The following is an 18,999-nucleotide window of genomic DNA, read 5'->3' as shown; positions in this document are numbered from 1 at the left end:
CAGGAATCTAAAGAAAGAAAAGAGAGCCTAGTGACAGAAATCAAAAGCACTGAAAGAGAAAGCCCCTTACCTCAGCCTTTTGACAAAAATCAAAAGCTGCCAAATTATTCAGAAACACAGGTAGAAAAATCTTGACCCCAGAACTTCACTTAGCTTGAACAGAATAAAAGCGAGGATCTCATATCCAGAAATAAACCAAAGAACTGAAAGCCGATAATGGTATATTTAGAATGTGTCAGCTCTTCTCTTATACCACCTGGTCAACACAGAGCCATGCAGCATACCAAATACTCTAAAATTCAGCCCCTACAGGACACTGAAAACTCCAGCAACTGACTGGACTTATTCCTGTCTCCTAATACTGATAGACTTGATACAAATAAATAATTAAAATGAGCTCACCAGGCAACTGTTTGATAGAGAGTAGAGAGGGTTACTATAATTATACTCACTTGAGTCCTCCCATCTGAGAAGATGCAGCTTCCAAGCAGAGTAATAAAGAAATCCCAGCACCAGAAAGAGACAGAGGGCTAGCAGCAGGTTACGCATAAACACCAGCAGTCCCATCTTCACATTAAATCTGCTCTTCTACATGACCTGGAGGAGAAAAACAGTTTGAGGCTCGAACCATCTAGCTCAGCATTCATCCTCTCAGGAGCAAGTGCTACACAAATGCAAGAAAGCAGTGACACAAGTCAGGATTCTCCTCAGTGAGGCACATGATCCAGGGTGTGCCACTGAAACTAACACTGTTGTTTCAAGCAAATTTATCTTGGTTGTGATCACAAATGTCATTCTAGAGAACTCGTAGAAGACAGCACCATTAGGAGGCAGCAGTTTTGTTTATTAGGCTCGTACAACCAGTCCCCCGCATAAAATACCCCCTCAGATTATGACAGCTAGCAAGACTCTGAGCAGACTGATTTTTCCTCCTACTAAGGAGGCACAGGAGGGCATCAACACCAAAAAGACAACAAAGGTTAGGTTATTACAGCCTGTGGACCAACTGGCTCTATTTACCTGGACTACTCCCACAGGCCTGCCTCAAGCTTCTTAATTAACAAAGTATCTGAAAACTCGCTTGCTTATAATTTAGCTTTATTAGTGTTACCAGCAGGAGGCAGCACAGAACACCGCTTGCAAGGACTTCGGCAGACGTAGTTGCGAAAGATGTTTAAATCAATATAACGGTTTTCCTTAGACATTCTATACCAACAGGATACTTAAATTAGATGGGAAATGGAAACAACTGGAAAAATGGAGGGTTCAGAAGATGGGCAACAGGAGGCAGAGAATGTCACCTCTAGGAAATCAGCTTGATCAAGTGACCAGACCTCTTCACTATCCAAGGGCCAGTTGACAACCTATATGGAGCAAGTTGATGCACAATAACCTGATGGAAAAAATATGCAAAAATACCAAAACACCCTGGAACAATTAGCTGCCTTATTGACAGCCACGGCAGATAGGGCACAGGTTGGGTAGACCGTAAAATGGAATTTCCCATTTCTTCCCTAGAGACAGGCTCTGTAAGGGAAAGACTGAAGCACCTGAGCACAACAGCGCGGGGAGGGCTGCTAGCAGTTTGTGACAGAAGGCACACGCCTAGCACGCTGCGTGGCCCCGCTGAGGATATCACCTGGGGGAAAGGAGGTATTCGCCTTCTCAATGTCTCATGCTAAGTGACTGCAATCAAATGTGTCCTTGGTTCCAGCTGAGCAAAATTAAAACATCCAAGATGCTGAATCAGCCACTGCCCGTTCAGGGGAAAAGAAATGTGGATGCACTTCTACGGGTACGAACACGCTGACAGCGACCGATACGGGTCGCATCTGACACCCGCCAGCTGCAGGCTAACACGAAAGACAAGGGCAGTGCTGGGGAAAGCGCCACGAGAGACACCTCGCTACCCCTCTCAGCAACGGGCCTGGCCGAGCTGGGCTTCGTACGCGGTTGGCACCCCTACACCGCCCCGACGGCACCCCTGCCTCGCGTGTCGTGACTTCGGGAATCAGCATCCGACACATTTTCAAGCTGTTTTCCCAGGCGCTGGTTTCAAGCGTAGTTGGCCACACCAGGGAAGTCCCGCGCCGCCATCCTGGGGACCGGACCGTGATCGCCAGGGTGTCCTCCACCTCCACCAGGGTCCCACGGACACGCGCCTGGAGGGAGGGGAGGACTCCCATCCGGGCTGGCCGCACTGTGCACGTCCAAGCCCCGCCGGCGAGGGTTTGGGGGGCCGCCTGGCACCGATCAGCACCCCGTGCTCGTCCGCAGGGCTCCCGCTCCTCCCCTCCCCACACAGCCTCCGTAAAGGAGACGGCTACAGAAACCCGACCCCGAGCGCCTCATCCAGCAGCTCTGAGGGATGCGCCCGTGTGCTCCGCAGCCGCGGCAGCCGGTGCGATCGCTGTCCCCGCCGGCACAAGCACCTGGTCCGGCTCGTCGGGGCCCGGGCCCGTCCGGCCTGCCCGTGACTGTCGCGCAGGGCGCTCTGGCCCGTCTTCGTGCGACTCGCCGCCGCCGCGGGGGGACGCAGGCGACCGGAGCATCCTGCCGTCCTGCCCGTCGTGGAGCCAGCGCCGGGTCTGCTGTTAGCGCCGTGGCGACGCCAGGGTGACCGTGACTGTGACCGTGACCATGACAGGATGTCACCTCCTCGGGCCTCCCCGCCCGGCCCGGCCCGGCCCGGCCCGCGGTGCCCCGCGCTGAGCTGAGGGAAGGCGACGCTTGAGGCCGCGGAACGGGACGGGACCGACGGGACCAAGGGGACCCCCACCCCCGCCGCCCCGGCCCCGCCCCGGCCCGCCCGCGCTCCTCACCGCGGCCCCGGGCCCGGCCCCGCGGGCGCCGCCATGCCGGGCACCGCAGCGCGACGGGCGCCGGCCGGCCTGAGGGGAGCGGGCGCCGACCAATCGGGCGGCGGGGCGGGGCGGCGCGTGGCCAATGCGGGGCGGACGGCGGCCGGGGGAGGGGCGCGCCGCCGACCAATGGCGGGCCGCGGGGGTCTTCGCGCGGGCCAATGGCGGGCCGCGCCAGGAGACAGTCGCCGGAGCCAATCGGGCAGCTGGGGGGGGACGAGGCGGCCACGCCCCCTCGGGGGCAGGGCGCGCTTCGCTGCTCAGTGCCCACGCGGGACGCCGGGACTCGCGCGGGCCCGCGCCAGGGTCACGCGTGGGCTGGGACCCCCCCCGCCCCACTGTGCCGCGTGGCCCGGGGCTGCCCCCCCACGGTCACGTGTGACCTGCGAGGGCCACCCCACAGTCACGCAGGGACCCGAGCCATCCTGTCGTGCACGGCCACGCGGGAGCCAGACCCGCTCCATCCCACGGGGGCTGCGAGCACCGCGCCGCGCCGCGCCACACGTGGAACCGAAGAGCCCCGGCGATGCAGCGCGGCACGGGGAGCGTCCACACCAGCCACCCGCGCTCGGCCCGGCCCGGCCCTGCCCCGCCCCCCTGCAGCGCCTGCACGGGTCCCCCCGCCCGGCGGGGCCGTGCACGTCCTCACCGGCCTCGTGCGCCGCACGGGCACACGGCAGCCCAGCACTCTCCCGGCCGCGTCCCCCGCACGACGGCGTCGGCCACCCCTGCGCTGCGCTCTCGCCTGGGACACAACAACGCCCTTCCTCCGTCCTTTCATCACGCCGCCGTCCCCCGTCGTCCGCGCACAGGTCGGTCCCGTCCCCGTCCTGCAGACGCAGTGAAGCGCAGCGCCGTGACGCGACTCCCTCACCCGGCGCCGGAGGGCTGGCTGCCTGGCCTGCGTCGGCACCGTCTCCCCCACCCCCGCTGTGGGAACCTTTTCAGCTCCTACCATCTCGGACTTGTCGGGTTTCAAACCTCAACTAAAACACCACCGACGCTGCAGACACCTTCCCGCCTTTCCAAAAACAAACCCAGAAATACTTTGCCACTGCATCATCCGATTCTGCAAAGCAGTTGGGAGTACAGATCTTTCTGTCTAGCGAGCGCCGGTCTTGCCAAGCCAAGCAACAGCTGCCTCGCTGGCAGCGCGCGGCGGCATCGGGCTGCCTTCAAGCCTCGGCGCGCACTTGTCCACGACCGCACCGACATCTGCACGGGTCCGTGCCCGGCTGGCAGTCCCGCTGGCCCCACCTGGGACGGCTGGCTGCACGCTGCCCTGGATCCTGCCCGGCAGGAAACGGGGATGGGGGCATTAGGCTGTGTTTGCTTTGGACCGGCAAGCGTCTGCAGCATGAGGCAGAGAACGTGCCCGGCCTCAGAGCCAGGTTGATAGCGCAGCGGATGTCGGAAAAGCCCCTAATTCAACCCCCAGCTGCAGCGGTGGGCACCGTCACTCACGGGCTAAGGAAGAAGCATTCCCTCCGCTGCCAGAAGCCGACGGCCTGTGTCATGCTGAAGGTCAGCTGATACCGTCGGAACAGTCTCTTCATGCCATACGCTTAATCAGCAACGAGACTCAGCTCTCCCACGGCTAACGAGAGTGAAAACTAGAACCTTACATTTGTCTTTAGCCAGCTAATCCAACCCGAACCGCAGGGGAAGCGGGTCTGCTGAGCATTCATACTCCTGCCTGGCAGGGGAGGCCAGGGGAGCCCACCCACCCGAGGGCAGCCAGCGAAGAGCCCGAGCGCGGCTTGGGCAGCCCGCGGGGCGCGAGTTTCTGAAGACGCAGAAAGGGGCCCGTCACCGTCACGGCCCTGCAGCGACCGGAGCAGCACGCTCCCACAAGGATGCGGCCGGACACGCTTTGTGGGGCTGTGACCAAGGAGAGGAAAGGCTTCGTAGCTGCTGCACGGCTCAGAGACCGCGCGCGGGGAGGACGGCCGTCCCCTCCCTGGTCTCCAACCGCGCCGCTTCAGCTCCCACGGGTGACCTCCTTTTGACACAGGTGCAGATAAGCGAGAGGCTAGTTAGTTAGGACAGATAGTGACAGGGCTCTGGCTTGTCATTCTGGAAACTCAACTCCACATGATCAGGTGTCAGCATGCTGGAAAGCACCCAGATTTCCTGCCAGGCTGGACACCAAGGAGGGAGGCACTGTCCGCCCGTGAAGAACCGGTGCTGCAAGCACCCCTCTGCAGGGACCTGCCAACCCACCCCGGCACGAATTAGGGCAATGATTAGTGGAGTGATGCAGCTCGAGTAATAGGGCTTTAGTTTGAACATGTTCCCACTTAGCTTACACATTTTCTCCTCGAGCAGATGTCACGCTGCATGTTGCTAGGCAATTGACAGCTGGGGAGTAATTAAGTCTGATTAAATCCCACCATATTGCCCTGCTGCTTTTCCAGAACTCTCTGGAGCTTTTTGGTTCAAAGTGACCAAGTGAAAGGGAGGAATTATAAATGAGCCCTGGCCGACAGAACCAGATCTGCACGGTGTGCGGTGCCTTCCAGCAGCCAAACGGCCCCCAATCCTGCAGGTTTCTCCTCTTTGCTAACCGAGCACGGGTCACCTCCCCAGTATTCGCATCAGCTGCCAGACGCGTGCAAACCACTGTAGATCCCCCCTGTTCGGAGGCCGCACTGCTCCCCTGTCACAGAAACTCTCTAATATACCCACGGGGCTCCTGCCCTCTGAACCGTGCGCTAACAAGTCAGATTGATATTAATACATTTTGTATTTGATGTTAACAACCCGGCACCTTCTACCCAGGCGTTGGCAATCTACCTCCACAACTCAAGACGAATGTGGAGTAATAGCACGGGCAGCTCTTAGCCAGCTAATCTGTTCAAGCAGGTGCTAGCATTTTTTATTTGTCCCTCCCCTTTCCCCACTTATCTGTCCTGCCCAACTGCTACGTCTTATCTTTTAGACCATAAGCTCCTTGGGCGGTCCTGCTGCGCTGTGTCTGTACAGCACCGGGTACATCAGGGGCACAGGGCTGGGGCTGTGAGGTACTGCAGCAAGAGAAACACTAGATAACAGCCGCGACCATTCTGCATAACTAACAAGTTTTGCTGGGCAGTACTTAAATGAAAAATGCTTCCATTCCCCAGTTGTCACCTGTGCAGCTGAGTACCCCATTGCCCCTCCAGGATAATATGAGGAACCTGAACAAGCCACCCACAGACTGGTGTTGTCTGCCAGACCCTGCTTCCCAAAGTCCTGCACAGACCGCGATGCTAAGGCCAGCAGGGACCAAGAGCCCACCTCGTCTGAGCACTGCTACATCACATCCAACATCAGCTGGCTGCTCCGTATTGATCCTGAGCAATGTCCTCCAGAAAAGCACCGGCGCTTAGTTAGAGGGCACCCAGAGAAGGCAAGTCCACCGCTTCCCCGAGTACTTTGTTCCTATGGTCTGTCACCCCCTGTACTGTACTAGAAATCTGCGCCCCATTTCCCACCTCAATTTGCCTGGCTTCCACCACCAGCTACTGGTTCTTGGTGCATTTTTCATGGCTGGAGTAAAGGACTTGCATGTCCCTAGTACTTGCCCCCCCTGCCCCACTCCCACCGCCCCCACTTTAAGGTACTTGTAAGTGTAGCAGTGTAATTTAGTTTATCAACAAGACTGAGAGGTGAATAAACTGGCTTGAGATTATTCAGCAAGCTCTCAACATCTGCAGCATCCTTTTGAGATGTGGACGCCAGAGCTGGATGGAGTCTCCTGGTATCGGTCTTGCCAGTGCCGTACGCAGAGATGGAGCCACCCCCTGCCTCTCCTTAGGGCTGCCCAGGGATGGCATCAGCCTCCTTTCACACGGCGTGTTCTTCGCAGCCCTGCTCCAGACTCTGTCCAAGGCCCCGTTCCCAGGTCGGTCTCCTCCACGGCAGTCCCGCTTGCGTGCATTCCTTCCTTTCACAAAATGAATAGCTTTGCACTTGTCTATTAAAACCACGTTTTCTTGGTAGGAACCCAAACTTACTGACCAGTCTGGACTGCTTGGTAGGACTGTCCTGGCCTCTACCCACACCACCACAAGTCTCTCATCCACTTAACAGCAGTGAATTTCCAGTTACTTTGAGACGACTGATGAAAACAGGATTGAAGAATACGAAGGGGCAAGGGTTCTTGTGACATCTTGTATTGGACCAGCTGTATAATCGGGAGAGATGCTGGACAAGCTTTCAGGGACAACGTGCCCTTCTTGCATAGCTGGCCCAGTCAAAGATATCACAAGAAAACCACCCAAGATACGTTGATTATTTTTCAGCCTGGCTGTGTCGGAGACAATCACTGCACTGTGGAAGTTGGCAGTTGTGCAAAAGAGAAGTGAGCACAGCCTGGTCTGCATATAGTGAGGAGCGTGTGCATCTGTCATACGTTTCCTGGGCCACGGCGGCTGCCACAGTCCAACCCTACCTACCGCGCAATGCGAGGCCTGAAACAGCCTTGCAGCATCCCCTACAAAAACTCCATGCACGCCTGCTTGAGGTCTCAGCAAGACAGGCTGGGCCCCTTTTGACGTGTGCCTTATTGACACAGGGAAACACGAACTGATTTCGTGTGGGACGGCCACGCAGTGCGGTTTCACACCTTAGCACCAGCCGCAGTATGTGACAACTCCGGGGCTACCCTTTCCATCCAAACCTGCTGAAAAATGAAGTCAGGCTGCCCTGGCTAATTCTGCTCTCCATAAAACCACGCGGCTGAGCTTTAATTCTATTCCCAGCTTGTGTTCACAGAAACTGGTGTCTGGTTTTCAAGGACAGCCCAGGGCAGATGTCGAGTTCACCAGCTCCTCTTGTTTTCTGAACACTGGCGCAGGCCTTCCACTCCTCTGGACTTCCCCCGTTTTCCAAGATTTATTAAAAGCAAGCATCGGTGGCCCAGCGATCTGCTCAGCAGCTCTAGGACACCGAAGTATAAGTTATGCCCTGCAATGCATTTCTAGGATTTCGTTAGATCCTGGTGCTCTAACGAAGCCTCCTTCCTTTTGCCCTTAACCCTGCTTGTCATGGATTCTCCCACAATCTCTATCTTCCTTCGTCCATTTTTTATACACACCACAAATTCTAATCGCTCTTGATTTCTGACGAGTTCCCCTTTTTCCACTTCTTACAGGTAAATGCTCCCCTTCACTTCCCCGACGAGTCTGGATGGGCTGCTCCCCCAGACTGAGCTCTCTCGATTGTGGCCTCTTGGCCACATTCTCACATTTCTTAAAGGGCTCCCAATACTTTCATTCACATTTTTTCTACCTAATTTTATTTCCTCACAGTCTTATTTCACCTAGCAGTTTCTTCAACTTTAGAAATGTAGCCCTTTGAAAGCACCAACTATGCCCAAGTACGCACATACACACGCTCATCAGTATATGCAAACCAGGTCGTGGTCACTTCTCTTTTGCACAACTGCCAACTTCCACAGCGCGGTGATTGTCTCCGACACAGCCAGGCTGAAAAATAATCAACGTATCTTGGGTGCAACACTGCGTGTTCAAAAATCATCGCCCACAGCACTTAGCAGCAGTCATGGAGTTTTACTGCTGACGGCATCAGGCTGCCCCCTTATGTCTCCCAAACCGCAGCACCTGCTGCAACATTTTTTTCCTTCCCGACACACAGGATAGCTGCTGAAGGAACAACTCGCCCTATTCCCACAGACTCCCACCCAACCCTCCTGGGCCTTGTTCGAGTGCACACCAACGTCAGCTCACTGAAGATGCTGCATTCCTGCCTCGGCTGTCACTAATGCAAAACCGCCACCTCCGGCACCCCCCTCTCTTACCCATTCTTTGCCCTTGCGCAGTGGAAACAGCATCACAGCTTCTTCTCTGGCATTTTCTCAAAGCAGTTTGCAAAGATTAACAAAGCCAATTAAGCCTCATTATCGTTCCCTTGTTGCAGGTGGGGAAAGTGAGGCACAAGCAAGGAGCAGGGAAGAGTCTCGTTGAGCAGCAAGCCAGCGCCAGCTTGGACAGAGACGCGCGCCATCAGGGAAGCACTGCAGCCTGAATGCGGGGCCCTTGCAGAATCCAGGTCAGCGCACCGGGCGGCTCAGGGAACGGGAACGGGATCTGGAGCTCAGTACGGCTACGCGGAGACACAGACCGGGCCCGCGTCTCTAGCGACCGAAAGCTGTTACCATCAGATGGCTGATCGGTGACCCACGTGCAACGAGGCGGCTGTCTCTGCGCAGCGTCCAGGGGCTCAGCAGCCGCAGCCCGGGAGAAGTCGCAGAGATGCGCAGCGAAGCGGAGGGCAGGGAACCGGCTGTCCCCATTCAGCAGCCCTCGGCGGTTTCGACCCTGCAGGCTGCGCCGGGCAGCGCTGGTGCAGGTGCCTTCAGGACGACAGATGCAGGGACACGCAGGGAGGGCAGCGGAGGACAGCTGGGCCCTGCAAGCCGCTCTCCCTTACAGCACAGCTCCTCACCAGGACACTGGGAGGGAGACAGCCCCGCGCTGCCTACACCGGATCTGCTTGGCAGAGCGCTTTGCTATGACAACAGGGGCTTCTGCTCCAGCCGCTGTTTAAGGCGCTGTGGGCTCTCTCCTTCCCCAGCCTCTCGCGCGTGCAGACGCAGCTGGTATCTCAGAGGAGAAGCGGGACTTTGCAAAACCTGCCAGAGGAAGCCAACCCGAGAAAGACAGAGGACCTCTGTGTGCAGGGAGTGACGCTCCAGGACCGCTCCACCCATGCAGACAGGCGTGGAGGCACCGGGAGGAAGTGTGCAGAGCCCGGTCCCAACGCCTGCTCCATCGAATCCCACTTGCTGAGGTCTGACCGCTCCATCACGAGGCGTGCTGCAGAGGACGGCGTCGCAGCTGGGGCCAGCCTGGAGCCAGCAGGAAAACAGACCTGTGCTGCGATGCAACATCCAACGCGCCTGGCAACTGAGAGCAACGTTTCCCAAATGCCAGCGAGGTCCTGGCCGGGCTCCCCCCTCCCGCAGCACCCTGCCCCGGCCACAGCAAGTCAGCCCCGCTCACACGCACCACCAGCTTGACCCCTTGGGGACTTGAAGGCAGCAAGGCCCAAGAAACCAGCCAAGACATCAGACCCCACCTCTTCACATCCTATTAACCCCACTTTGCATGGACGCCTCCCTGGCCCTGCCCTGGGGACCCTTTGCCCTGCTTCATCACGGTGGCTGTCCCTTCAAAAGACAGTCTGCACAAAACGTACACCGCGGGGTCCCGCGCTCAGTTCCACCCCTTAAAGATCCCGCTCGGGGTGTTTGCCATACAAAGAGGTCTCTTTCCGACAGCTGGCCCAGCAAATGCTGCCCGAGGTCTGGAAGCAAAACTACGAGGTTTCTTTCCAGCTCAGACATTGCCACCAATGACTGTGCAGCTGGCACTCAGGTGATTACACCGATGATATCAAAGCCTGACAAGGATCCAGCTCGCACGCCTGGAAGTGTGCTCTCTCTCTGCAGACCTGGCACCACTGGCCCCAACTGCCCTGGTTAGGCACAGGTCGGCGGGAAGAGGGGGCTTTGTCCAAAGCATGGAAGAAAGCCCCTGGGCAGGGAGAGGGGAGAGTGCCCAGGAGAACTGGCACATGCCTTGGGCATTGCAGTGTTTAGGGGAAGGTGTGGGAGGCTGTGAAATAGGGGGTGGAAGGAAGGAAGGGGTTAACAGACCAAGGGCTGGGACAGGGAAGGAGAGAAGAAAAAGGGCACCCCCCGCACAGGTGTGTCCATACGCCCAGCACACGTGTGCCCACACACCTTACCTGGTACCCATCTGGGCACTACTCCCTCTGCTTCCCATCCTGCGTGCCCCACACACCCTGCCCCGACTCCCCCATCCCGGTCTCTCAGTGTTGTCAAGCGAGACTTTCACGTCCCAAATGGACTTGCACCTCCAGCAGAAGCAGAACGTGCCAAGCAGCTCGTAGTGTGCAAAGGGGGCAAGGGGAAGGGACCCGAGAAGGCAGTCGGGGGCAATTTTACACCTTCTTCTTAGCAAAACTAAGACTGAAGAAGAGGCAGAGACAGCAGGCACAGCTGAGCCTGCTGTGGAGCTGCTACACTGAAATGACTTTGGATCAGCGGGCCCAGACCCGTGGCACCTCCAGACAGTCAGCGGAGGAGCTCTCCGCGTCACTCAGGCTCGTTCAACAAACTTGGAAACCCTGGGGCAATTCCAAGGGCTGCCAAGGACCCCAGCCATTGCTGGGGGAAGAGGAAAGCCCAGGGAGCTTCAGTCACGAGTCAAACATCAGCCCAGGGTTTAATAAGAGCAGGCAGCTCAGGATGCGGCCAATGAGGCGTGCCAGGCTAGAAGTGCAATTGATGCCAGGCAGTGAGGTCTCAGGAAAGGCTGGCCATGTGAAGCAGGCATGCTGGCTTTTTTTTTTGGACAGAATTGCAGGTCAGGGTGAGAGAGGCAGCTCTGCTGATCCAGGGAGGGCATTTGGATTAAAACATTTGCATGATAAAGCACTAATAGGGCACACATTAGATGGATTCAAACCCGGCAGAGTGCAATTTGCAATAGGGAGGCATCAGCGAGCGGGGCCAATTTTAGCAGAGTCGCTCCCCTGGGATAGGTCCAGGTCAAATACCACTTAATACTTCCACTGCCAATCGTGATGATAATGCCAGATCGCTGCTGGGAAGGTTTGCAGATGACACAGGCTGGTGCTGCAGTAAGTACAGGAGAGCTGCATTAGTGTCGGCAAGCTCTGAATCACCTTCGCGTTTATATCTGGTTAAATGCGTTTTAATGCAGCAAAATGCCCTGCCTTGGGGGGAGGTAGAGGTTGCTGGTGAAGGGCTATCACCGATAACCACCTTGCACCTTGGCACATGCCAGGCCCCGCGCTGGCCTATGTAAATTAGTAACGGCCTGCGCCCATCCACGTGGCCGCTTCTCAGACAGGACAGGTTCACCACGTCCGCTCCCTGCTGCCTCAGCCGGATCATAGGACCCCAGGGCAGCCGGCCTCTCTGGAGGTCACGTCTGGTCCGGCTCCGGGCAGGATCAGCCCCATCCAAAACTGTCCCAGACACGTGCTGCTCTGACCCGTTTCTATCACCGCAGCCCTGCCCTGTGCACAGTGACCAGGCCCATTGCCCAAAGGCACCCGGAGCCCCTGCCCCTGCCCCAGGAGATGCCAGGGGACAAGGGCTGGCAGCATCCTGCCAAAGCAAGGACGGTTAAAACGCCCTCGAGAGATCCCAGGCCAGGCCGTGACCCCGCTACAGAGGAAGGCAAAAACTCCTTCAGTCCGCACCAGTCTGACCAGGGGGAAAATCCCTTCTTGACCTCAAATACGATGTCAGTCTGACCCTGACTGCAGGGGCAAGACCCTCCAGCCGGGACCCTGCGGGTTGGTGCCAGCAGGAGCATTGGCCCAGCCCAGCCCCATCTCCATCCTGGGCTGCGGCAGCACCAGCACCTCTCGGGGAGGGGAAAACCCCCGATATCTGTAGCAACAGGAGAGGAAAAGATTGCTTCCCGGCCCCATGCGACAAGCAGCAAAGCCCAGGAAGCACCAGACACGGCTTCCAGCGCTTGTTTCGTAGTTGGTCGGGTCAGAAGGGACCTGAGCAGATCATCAAGTCCGACCCCTGCCATGGCAGGAAAGAGCACTGGGGTCAAACGACCCCGGCAAGGTGGTCATCAGCGCTCTCCAGACAGCCGCTCCTAGGTCACCCCGCACGATTTCTTCCTGAAGACCTTCAGTGATGGGGTCCCATCCCTTCCCCGGGTGTCTTGTCCACGGCCTCCCTGCTCCAACAGCGAAGAAATGTTCCCGGAGATCCAACCTAAGCCTCCTTTGCTGCAACTTCAAGCAGCTGGTCCGCGTCCTGCTGCCTGCAGCAACACAAGAAAGGAGTCTCTCTCTCCCTCTCCTTATGGCAGCTCATCAGGGATTTGCAGACTTATGTCCCCCGGCAAGCTGCACGTGCCCGCTTCCTTTGGCCTCTCCTTGCAGGGCTGTCTTCCAAGCCCTTGATCATTTTTAATCACCCACCTCTGGACCCTCTCCAACTCCTCCACGTCCATGTGCACGTCCCAGCACGGAGGGACTTGGGGACGGCCTGCCTTGCCCAGTGGGAAGCCAAGATGAGTGGTCCACGTGTCCTTGGCAGAGAGCAGTGGCCACCCAAGCGAGAAGCCACTCGAGACCGGGCCTGCACCAGATAATCACAGACATTTAGGGCTAAAATCCCCAAGTTTAATAATTCAGGAGACGACTGCGAGGGACCTGGAGAGACGAAACAGAACAGGAAGGTTTCAGCCACTTCCCTCTCACCCGTGGCCAGGGTGGGATCACCGTCCACCTCAGGAATCGCCGCCGTCCCGTGTCCTCCAGCAGCCTCAATTTCTCTGCTTCCCTCGGCACATGGCCTCTGCCCCCCGGCTCCTCCGCACCGTCCCCCCGGCGCCGGCTCCCTCCATCCGCTCTCGGGGGCTTTGCCCTGGCCGGCTCCATGGTCTCCAGCACCTGTACGTGCCAGCTCCCACCTTACATCTCCTCCTCCCCAGCTCTCAGGACAGGCATCCTCGCAGCCCCGTCCAGTGCAATTAGCCAGGCGCCCCCAGCCCGTCTGCAAATCGCCCCTCAGCCCTTTCCCTGCCAGAGCAAAACCCACCCAAAAAGGCACTTTTAACAACGGGCATCCCAGCCCGCGACAGGCAGGTGACGGTCCCGGCCCGCGCAGCAGAAGGTCCCTGACCTCCGCACAGGGCAGCGTGAGCGTGACTCGGACGTCTGCCCCGGTGACTCATTTCCCCCGGGCCCGGCCACGAGCGGAGCTGCACTTGGCGAAGACTCAACGTTTCCGAGGAAGCTGCATCTGCCCACGGCCCCGAGCAGGGAGGGAAGGAGGAGGTCCCCACAGCCACGGCCCCGAGCGGTCCACGTGCGCTGCGACCTCTCACAGGAAGCAGCATGGGGGGGCTGATCCATCCAGGGGCCGTGCAGTGAGTCGGGCAGCTCTGCCTCGTGCGGGTGACGGAGCCCGTTCAGGTGGTGCACGCCCATGGGATGGAGCCCACGGCAGAGGTAAGGCCATGGGGACGGGGATACAAAGTGCACGTCGTTACAGCACCTCCGCTGCAACCCGCACACGGCCTGGGCAGAGCAGCTCGCGCAGCCAGGCTGGCAGGGCCCTCGGGAGGGCACAGCTAGTCCCACCTGCTGCTCTGGCAGCACCGGCCCCATCCGAACCCTCCTAGACCTCTACCCGCCTAACCAACAAGTCCCAGGCATCGTGCCCAAAACGCCCCCCAGCCATGCCAGGGGTAGCAGGGGGCCGCAGGAGCTGCCAAGGACGGGAAGGAGGTGGTTCAAATGGCCCCGGCCCCGGTGTGAGCGGCATTGGCCCCCAAGCCGCTCCCACGCGCTCACCCTGGCCAGGCCCCGAGCAAGCCCCAGTCCTACCCCTGGGCACCACGCTGGCTCCCCCATGGCCAGCGCCATCCACACAGCAACACACGTGTCCTCCCCGGGCTGCCTCCTGCAGCTCAGCCCCGCATGGCCGAGGGGTGCCCGGCTCTGACCCCCGAGGGACGGGAAAGCCTCACAGAGTCGCATCGCTACCGTGAAGGACGTCTGAACAAGCCTGACTCGCGTGGGCCCCATCATGCCCGGCCCCGTCTCCCTCCAACCCCTAACCCCAAAACGGGCACCTGGACTCCAGGCAAGCGACTCCCCTGGAGCCCTCTGCTACCACCTCATCCCAGCAGGCCCGGGGGCTGCCCCTCTCCCAGGCCGTGCTCCCCCCTCCCCAGAGCAAGCTGCAAGGGAGGCACCTGGATTTCCCCAGGGGGGGTTTAAGGCGCACTGTGCCATTGCATTTGCACATGGCCTGTCCCGGACCAGCATGCCCTGCACGACACCGGAGAGCTCCGGCTAGCAAGCGTCTAGCCCCTGGCCTGGCCGGCTGGCGCTGTTCCCACTCGCTGCCATTCAGCGCTTTCCCCCACTAAGGGTTGCCAACACGCGTCTTGCAGGAAACAGCTGCTTCGGCCCAGCCCAGGGCTTCGCTGAGGGGGTCCCAGACACAGCAGCAGTGCCCACACCCCCCGGACCGGCATAGCGGTTGTGCCCGGTGCCATTGGCCACCACGCGCAGCTCCACCGAGGGCCAGTTGCTGCCCACTGGGTTTTCCTGCTCGGGACTTGCGTGCACTGGAAACCCTCTGTGCCGATGGAGCCAGATGCTGCATCTGCGGGCACCGATGCCCCACGCGCGCATGCTCCGGCAGACAACACCCCCGTTGCATGGCTCTCACCTGCCGCGGTGCCGAGCTCTGCCTCACCTGCGTGCCGGGCAGCCAGCCCGGGCCACGGCTCAGAGACGCTCACGCCATCCCTCGATCGTCAGCACAGGCAGGACTGAAAACATCCCGGGAGCCGGGCGGCCGCAGGCGTGCTGGAGCTGTCGCCCTGGCAGCTCTTCGGAGAGCAATTGCTATGCCGGGGCAGAGCGACCCTGGGAGACCCTCCGGGCCGGGGGCACCTGGGTGAGCGCAGCAGCTGTGGTCCTTACCTGCCAGCAGGTGCAGACCTTGCATCCGGCTCTCCGGCCCCCCGGGAATTAGCTGGCCCGTGGCAGGAAGGGGAGGCTGGCGTGGGTGCTCAGGTTACTCGTGCCAGCCAGGAGCGTGCAAAGCCCTGCACCTGGCTGAGAGCAGGGCGGCGCAGGGGCGCGTGCAGGCTGCCAGGAGCAGGAGATGCTCGCGCCTGTGGTACGTGCAGCTCAGCGAGGCGGCGGCAGCACCGTGGGGGCCTGGGGTCTGCGCCACGCGTCCCCCTCCTAGGGTGCTTGGGGGCCCGAACAGCAAGACCAGCCCGTGTGCGTGTAGCACGGACACAGCCCCGGGACCAGCCCTGGCCGGAGGGCAGAGGGGGGAAGCAGGGCACGAGGGGCTTCAAGATGGAGCAAGGTTGAACCCCCGGAGAAGCGTCCTCCCTGCCAAGGTAGTGGCACGAGCTGCCCACAGTCACCCGCACAGGAGGGTCCGAGCAGAGGCTGGACGGGGGTCGGGACAAAGCAGGCTGTCCTGGTGCAGGGGCCGGAGGGGAAGTGCTGTGGGCAGGCAGTGCTGAGCCAGGTGCTGCACGGACGGCCCGGCTCTGCCACGGCTCACGGACGGGTCTGGAGGTGACCGAAGAGCCCGATCCTTCAGCCGCAGGCTTGTCCACGGGGCTTTCCATGGAAGCACGGGCAGGCTGGGATTCCTCTCCTTGCCCTCCCTCCAAGGGGGTCAATGGCACGGCGGCAGGAGCAGGCGGGCGGCGTTGTCCAGCCAAGCCCGGACGCAGCGGCTCCGGGACGCCCTGGCTGGATCCGGCTGCGCCCACCCACTTCCAGCAAGGACAGCGCTCGCACGCGTGGCGCCGGCAATGGCGAAGCCGCCTCCCAGCGCAGCCCCCCAGCACTGCGCTGCATGCCTGCCCCAAGGGAGACCCCAGCCCGCCTGCCCCTCGCCAGCCTGGCGCCTTCAGCCGCCACAACCAGCGCCAGGCACCGACCCCAGCGCCCAGGCTGCCGGCTAAGGCCTCAGCACAGCCACAAACCCACAACAGCAGCTTGCTGGCCGCAACCGCCGACCGATGCCAGACACCAAGTGCCCACAGACACCTGCCGCCGGGGCTCGGGGCCAGGTAAAACTGCAGCTGTGGCCCAGCCGGCCCGACCGCCACCCCGACGGAGCGCGGTGCGGCGTGGCCGTCACCCCTGCCCACGGCCGCCCGCCCCCGCCAGATGTTCCCAGCGCCCCCACCCCTGACACACACACGCACACACACGTCCAACCTGTCCCCTACAGCAAACCAACCCCGCCAGCACCCTGCACAGCCTTCTCCCACGTATCAGAGCCCACGCCAAGCCCTCAGCCACGTGGGCCATGACCCCGTGGGACCCTCCTGTGCAAGCGAGCTGGAATCGCATCCCCCGGGCAGGCATCGGGAGAGCTCGGAGCAGGGCTGCTCCACGGAGCCGCACAACCCCGTTGCTGCCGCCGCTCGGGGCAAAGCCAACAACCCCTGACCACAAGCGGTGACAAACAGCTTCCCCAGCGGGGGCCACGCCAAGCGCCGCCCGGGTGCGGTGCTGCCAGCAGGCCAAGCAAAGCCCCCTCCAAGGCCAGCAGGCTCCCCTCCCCGAGGGCACAGGTCCCGCACCCCCCGGCCGGCCCTCTCCCCGAGCAGCAAGGACGAGGACCGTGGGGCTGCCGGGTTTCCTGCACATGGTGCCTTCGCCTCCACCACGTGCTCCGGGTGACCCTGAACATGCTACGAGCAAGCCCCGCTCGGCAAGGCTGGGCTAGACAACCCAGACCCCGCGGCCTGGCAGGCTACCCCCAGCCAGCCCCGCATCGTCCCGAGCCATGGGGCAAGCAGACGCCCCTGGCTTCAGTGCAGTCCCGCACTGACCGGGGGAGCCTCACGCCCAAGCCGGCATTGCACCCGCGCTGGCTTGGCGCCTCCAGCACCGCGCGGCAGCTGCCAGCCCGTCCTCCCCGGAGAGGCAATTACCGTTAATGCCACGGGCCTCCCGGGGAGAGGAATCTCCTCCCGCAGGCGACCCACACTGAGCCCTGGGACAGCGCCGGGGGCCAAGCAGTTACTGATTAATTTGCAGCTAATTGCAGCGGGAGGGGCCCCCTCAGCCCTGCAGCTGGGCCCAGCGGCCTCCGGGGCCGGGGCCGGCTGGGACCGGCTGCAATATCCCGGTGGGGTGCGGGGCACCCACCAGCACCTGGCTGTGGCTGCAGTGGCAGGGGGGCCTGCCCCGGCCCTGCTCAGAGCTCCCCCCGCCCTGTACTTGCAACGGGCCTGCAGGTGCCCAGACTCCCGGGCAGGGCCCGGACGGGGGAGCGCAGCAAGGGGCAGGATGAGGAACGTGGCCTCAGCCTGGCAGGGGCACGAACCCCTCCATGCCCCGCACAGCCCCTGGGTGCCCAGCACCCACCCCAGTGCTGCCCCTGCCCAGCGGTCACTCACCGGCAGGGGAGGGAGCACCTGTCCGCTGGACTCTGCCCCCTGGCCCAGCTGCTCCCCGGCGTGGGTGTTGCCGGGGGAGTGGGCAGGAGGGAGCACAGCGCTGGGCAGCCGCTGCCCCCCTTGACCGGCCCTGGAGGGCAGACGGCCGCTGGACTGGGGCCCAACAGCAGGAGGTGCAGGATGAGCCCGGGGCGGCTGCGAGCTCCCCCAGGCCTCGCGGGGGATGCACCGAGCGGGGGTCCGGCGCCAACTTAGCACACAGGATGGGATGCGGGAGTCCTGGCTCCCTTGGGCCGGGAGAGGACCCAGGCGTCCAGGCCCCTCTCCAGTTGGGGTTGTGCCCCTAGGAAAGAAGGGAGAAGCATGCATGGAGATGCTCCAGCGAGCCGGGCCTGCGTCAGCTCCCCTGGGCTCGGCTCTCCCCCAGCCCCCCCCGGGGAGGCCCCTGCCCGGGCTGCAGCCAGGGGCTCGGGCTGGAGCCAGCCCAGCTCCATGGCTGAGGCTGAGCCACAGGCGCTGGGTCAGGCCAGGGGGATGGGGACGCCCAGGACAGCCCTGCCAGGAGCCACAGCTGGGCCTGGAAGCAGGGCCTGGGCGCGCAGAAGCCTGCCCCGTGAGCACCCAGCGCCTGGGCTTGCTCCGGGCAGCACGGGGAGGCTTGAAGCCCCATGAGGCCGGTGCAGGGCAGGGGCAGGGGCAGGAGCAAGGCCAGACAGGACACGAGGGCAACCTGTTACCTGCAGCGAGCCTGCAGCCAGCTGGTCCAGTGGGTAGAGCAGGAGCATCCCAACGTTGCCAGCCATGGCAGGCTTGGTGCTGCGCCCGTTTCCGCCCAGCCGCGTGGGGATGGGGTCCGGGCTGCCCCGGCAGACGAGGGCTGGGAGCCGTGCCGGCCCTGGAGAGGGCGAGGGGCCAGCACGGCGCGGGGCAGGTCTCAGCCAGACGCCCCAGCCGCCTCCTCCCCTCCCCAGCGCTGCCGCTGGCCGCTTTCCTGTTCCCCGGCAGGAACAGAGCACTACTGTGCATGGCCCTGGCCCGCAGGGAGCACGAGTCGGCCTCATGCCTGCGAGAGGGGAAGGGCGGCGTGGACACGCACCACCACCGGGCCGGCCAGGCCTCCTGCTCTCTCTGCAGCCGGGATGGAGAAGGGC

At 61.4% G+C, this 18,999-nt stretch overlaps 1 protein-coding gene across 9 annotated transcripts in view; it reads right to left on the bottom strand.

Moving 5' to 3' along the window:
* Positions 1–18,645, bottom strand: part of ST3GAL3 (ST3 beta-galactoside alpha-2,3-sialyltransferase 3) — a 267,669-nt gene extending 249,024 nt beyond the window's left edge. For 3 of the 9 annotated variants that reach the window (XM_059727711.1, XM_059727715.1, XM_059727717.1), the window contains exons 1-2: positions 2,433–2,777; positions 453–597 (exon numbers count right to left, since the gene is read on the bottom strand). In XM_059727711.1, the coding sequence (XP_059583694.1) occupies positions 453–567 (115 nt within the window). In that variant the 5' untranslated portion in view covers positions 568–597; positions 2,433–2,777. Of the gene's footprint in view, positions 1–452; positions 598–2,432; positions 2,778–2,822; positions 2,902–8,664; positions 9,031–18,585 lie in introns of those variants that run through there. The other 6 variants (XM_059727706.1, XM_059727714.1, XM_059727709.1 and 3 more) reach the window with 5 other exon arrangements.
* Positions 18,646–18,999: the final 354 nt, after the last annotated feature.

Source organism: Alligator mississippiensis, chromosome 5 (assembly GCF_030867095.1).
Source record: "Alligator mississippiensis isolate rAllMis1 chromosome 5, rAllMis1, whole genome shotgun sequence".
NCBI classification, from domain to species: Eukaryota; Metazoa; Chordata; order Crocodylia; family Alligatoridae; genus Alligator; species Alligator mississippiensis.
This window is presented reverse-complemented; position numbering and strand designations above follow the sequence as displayed.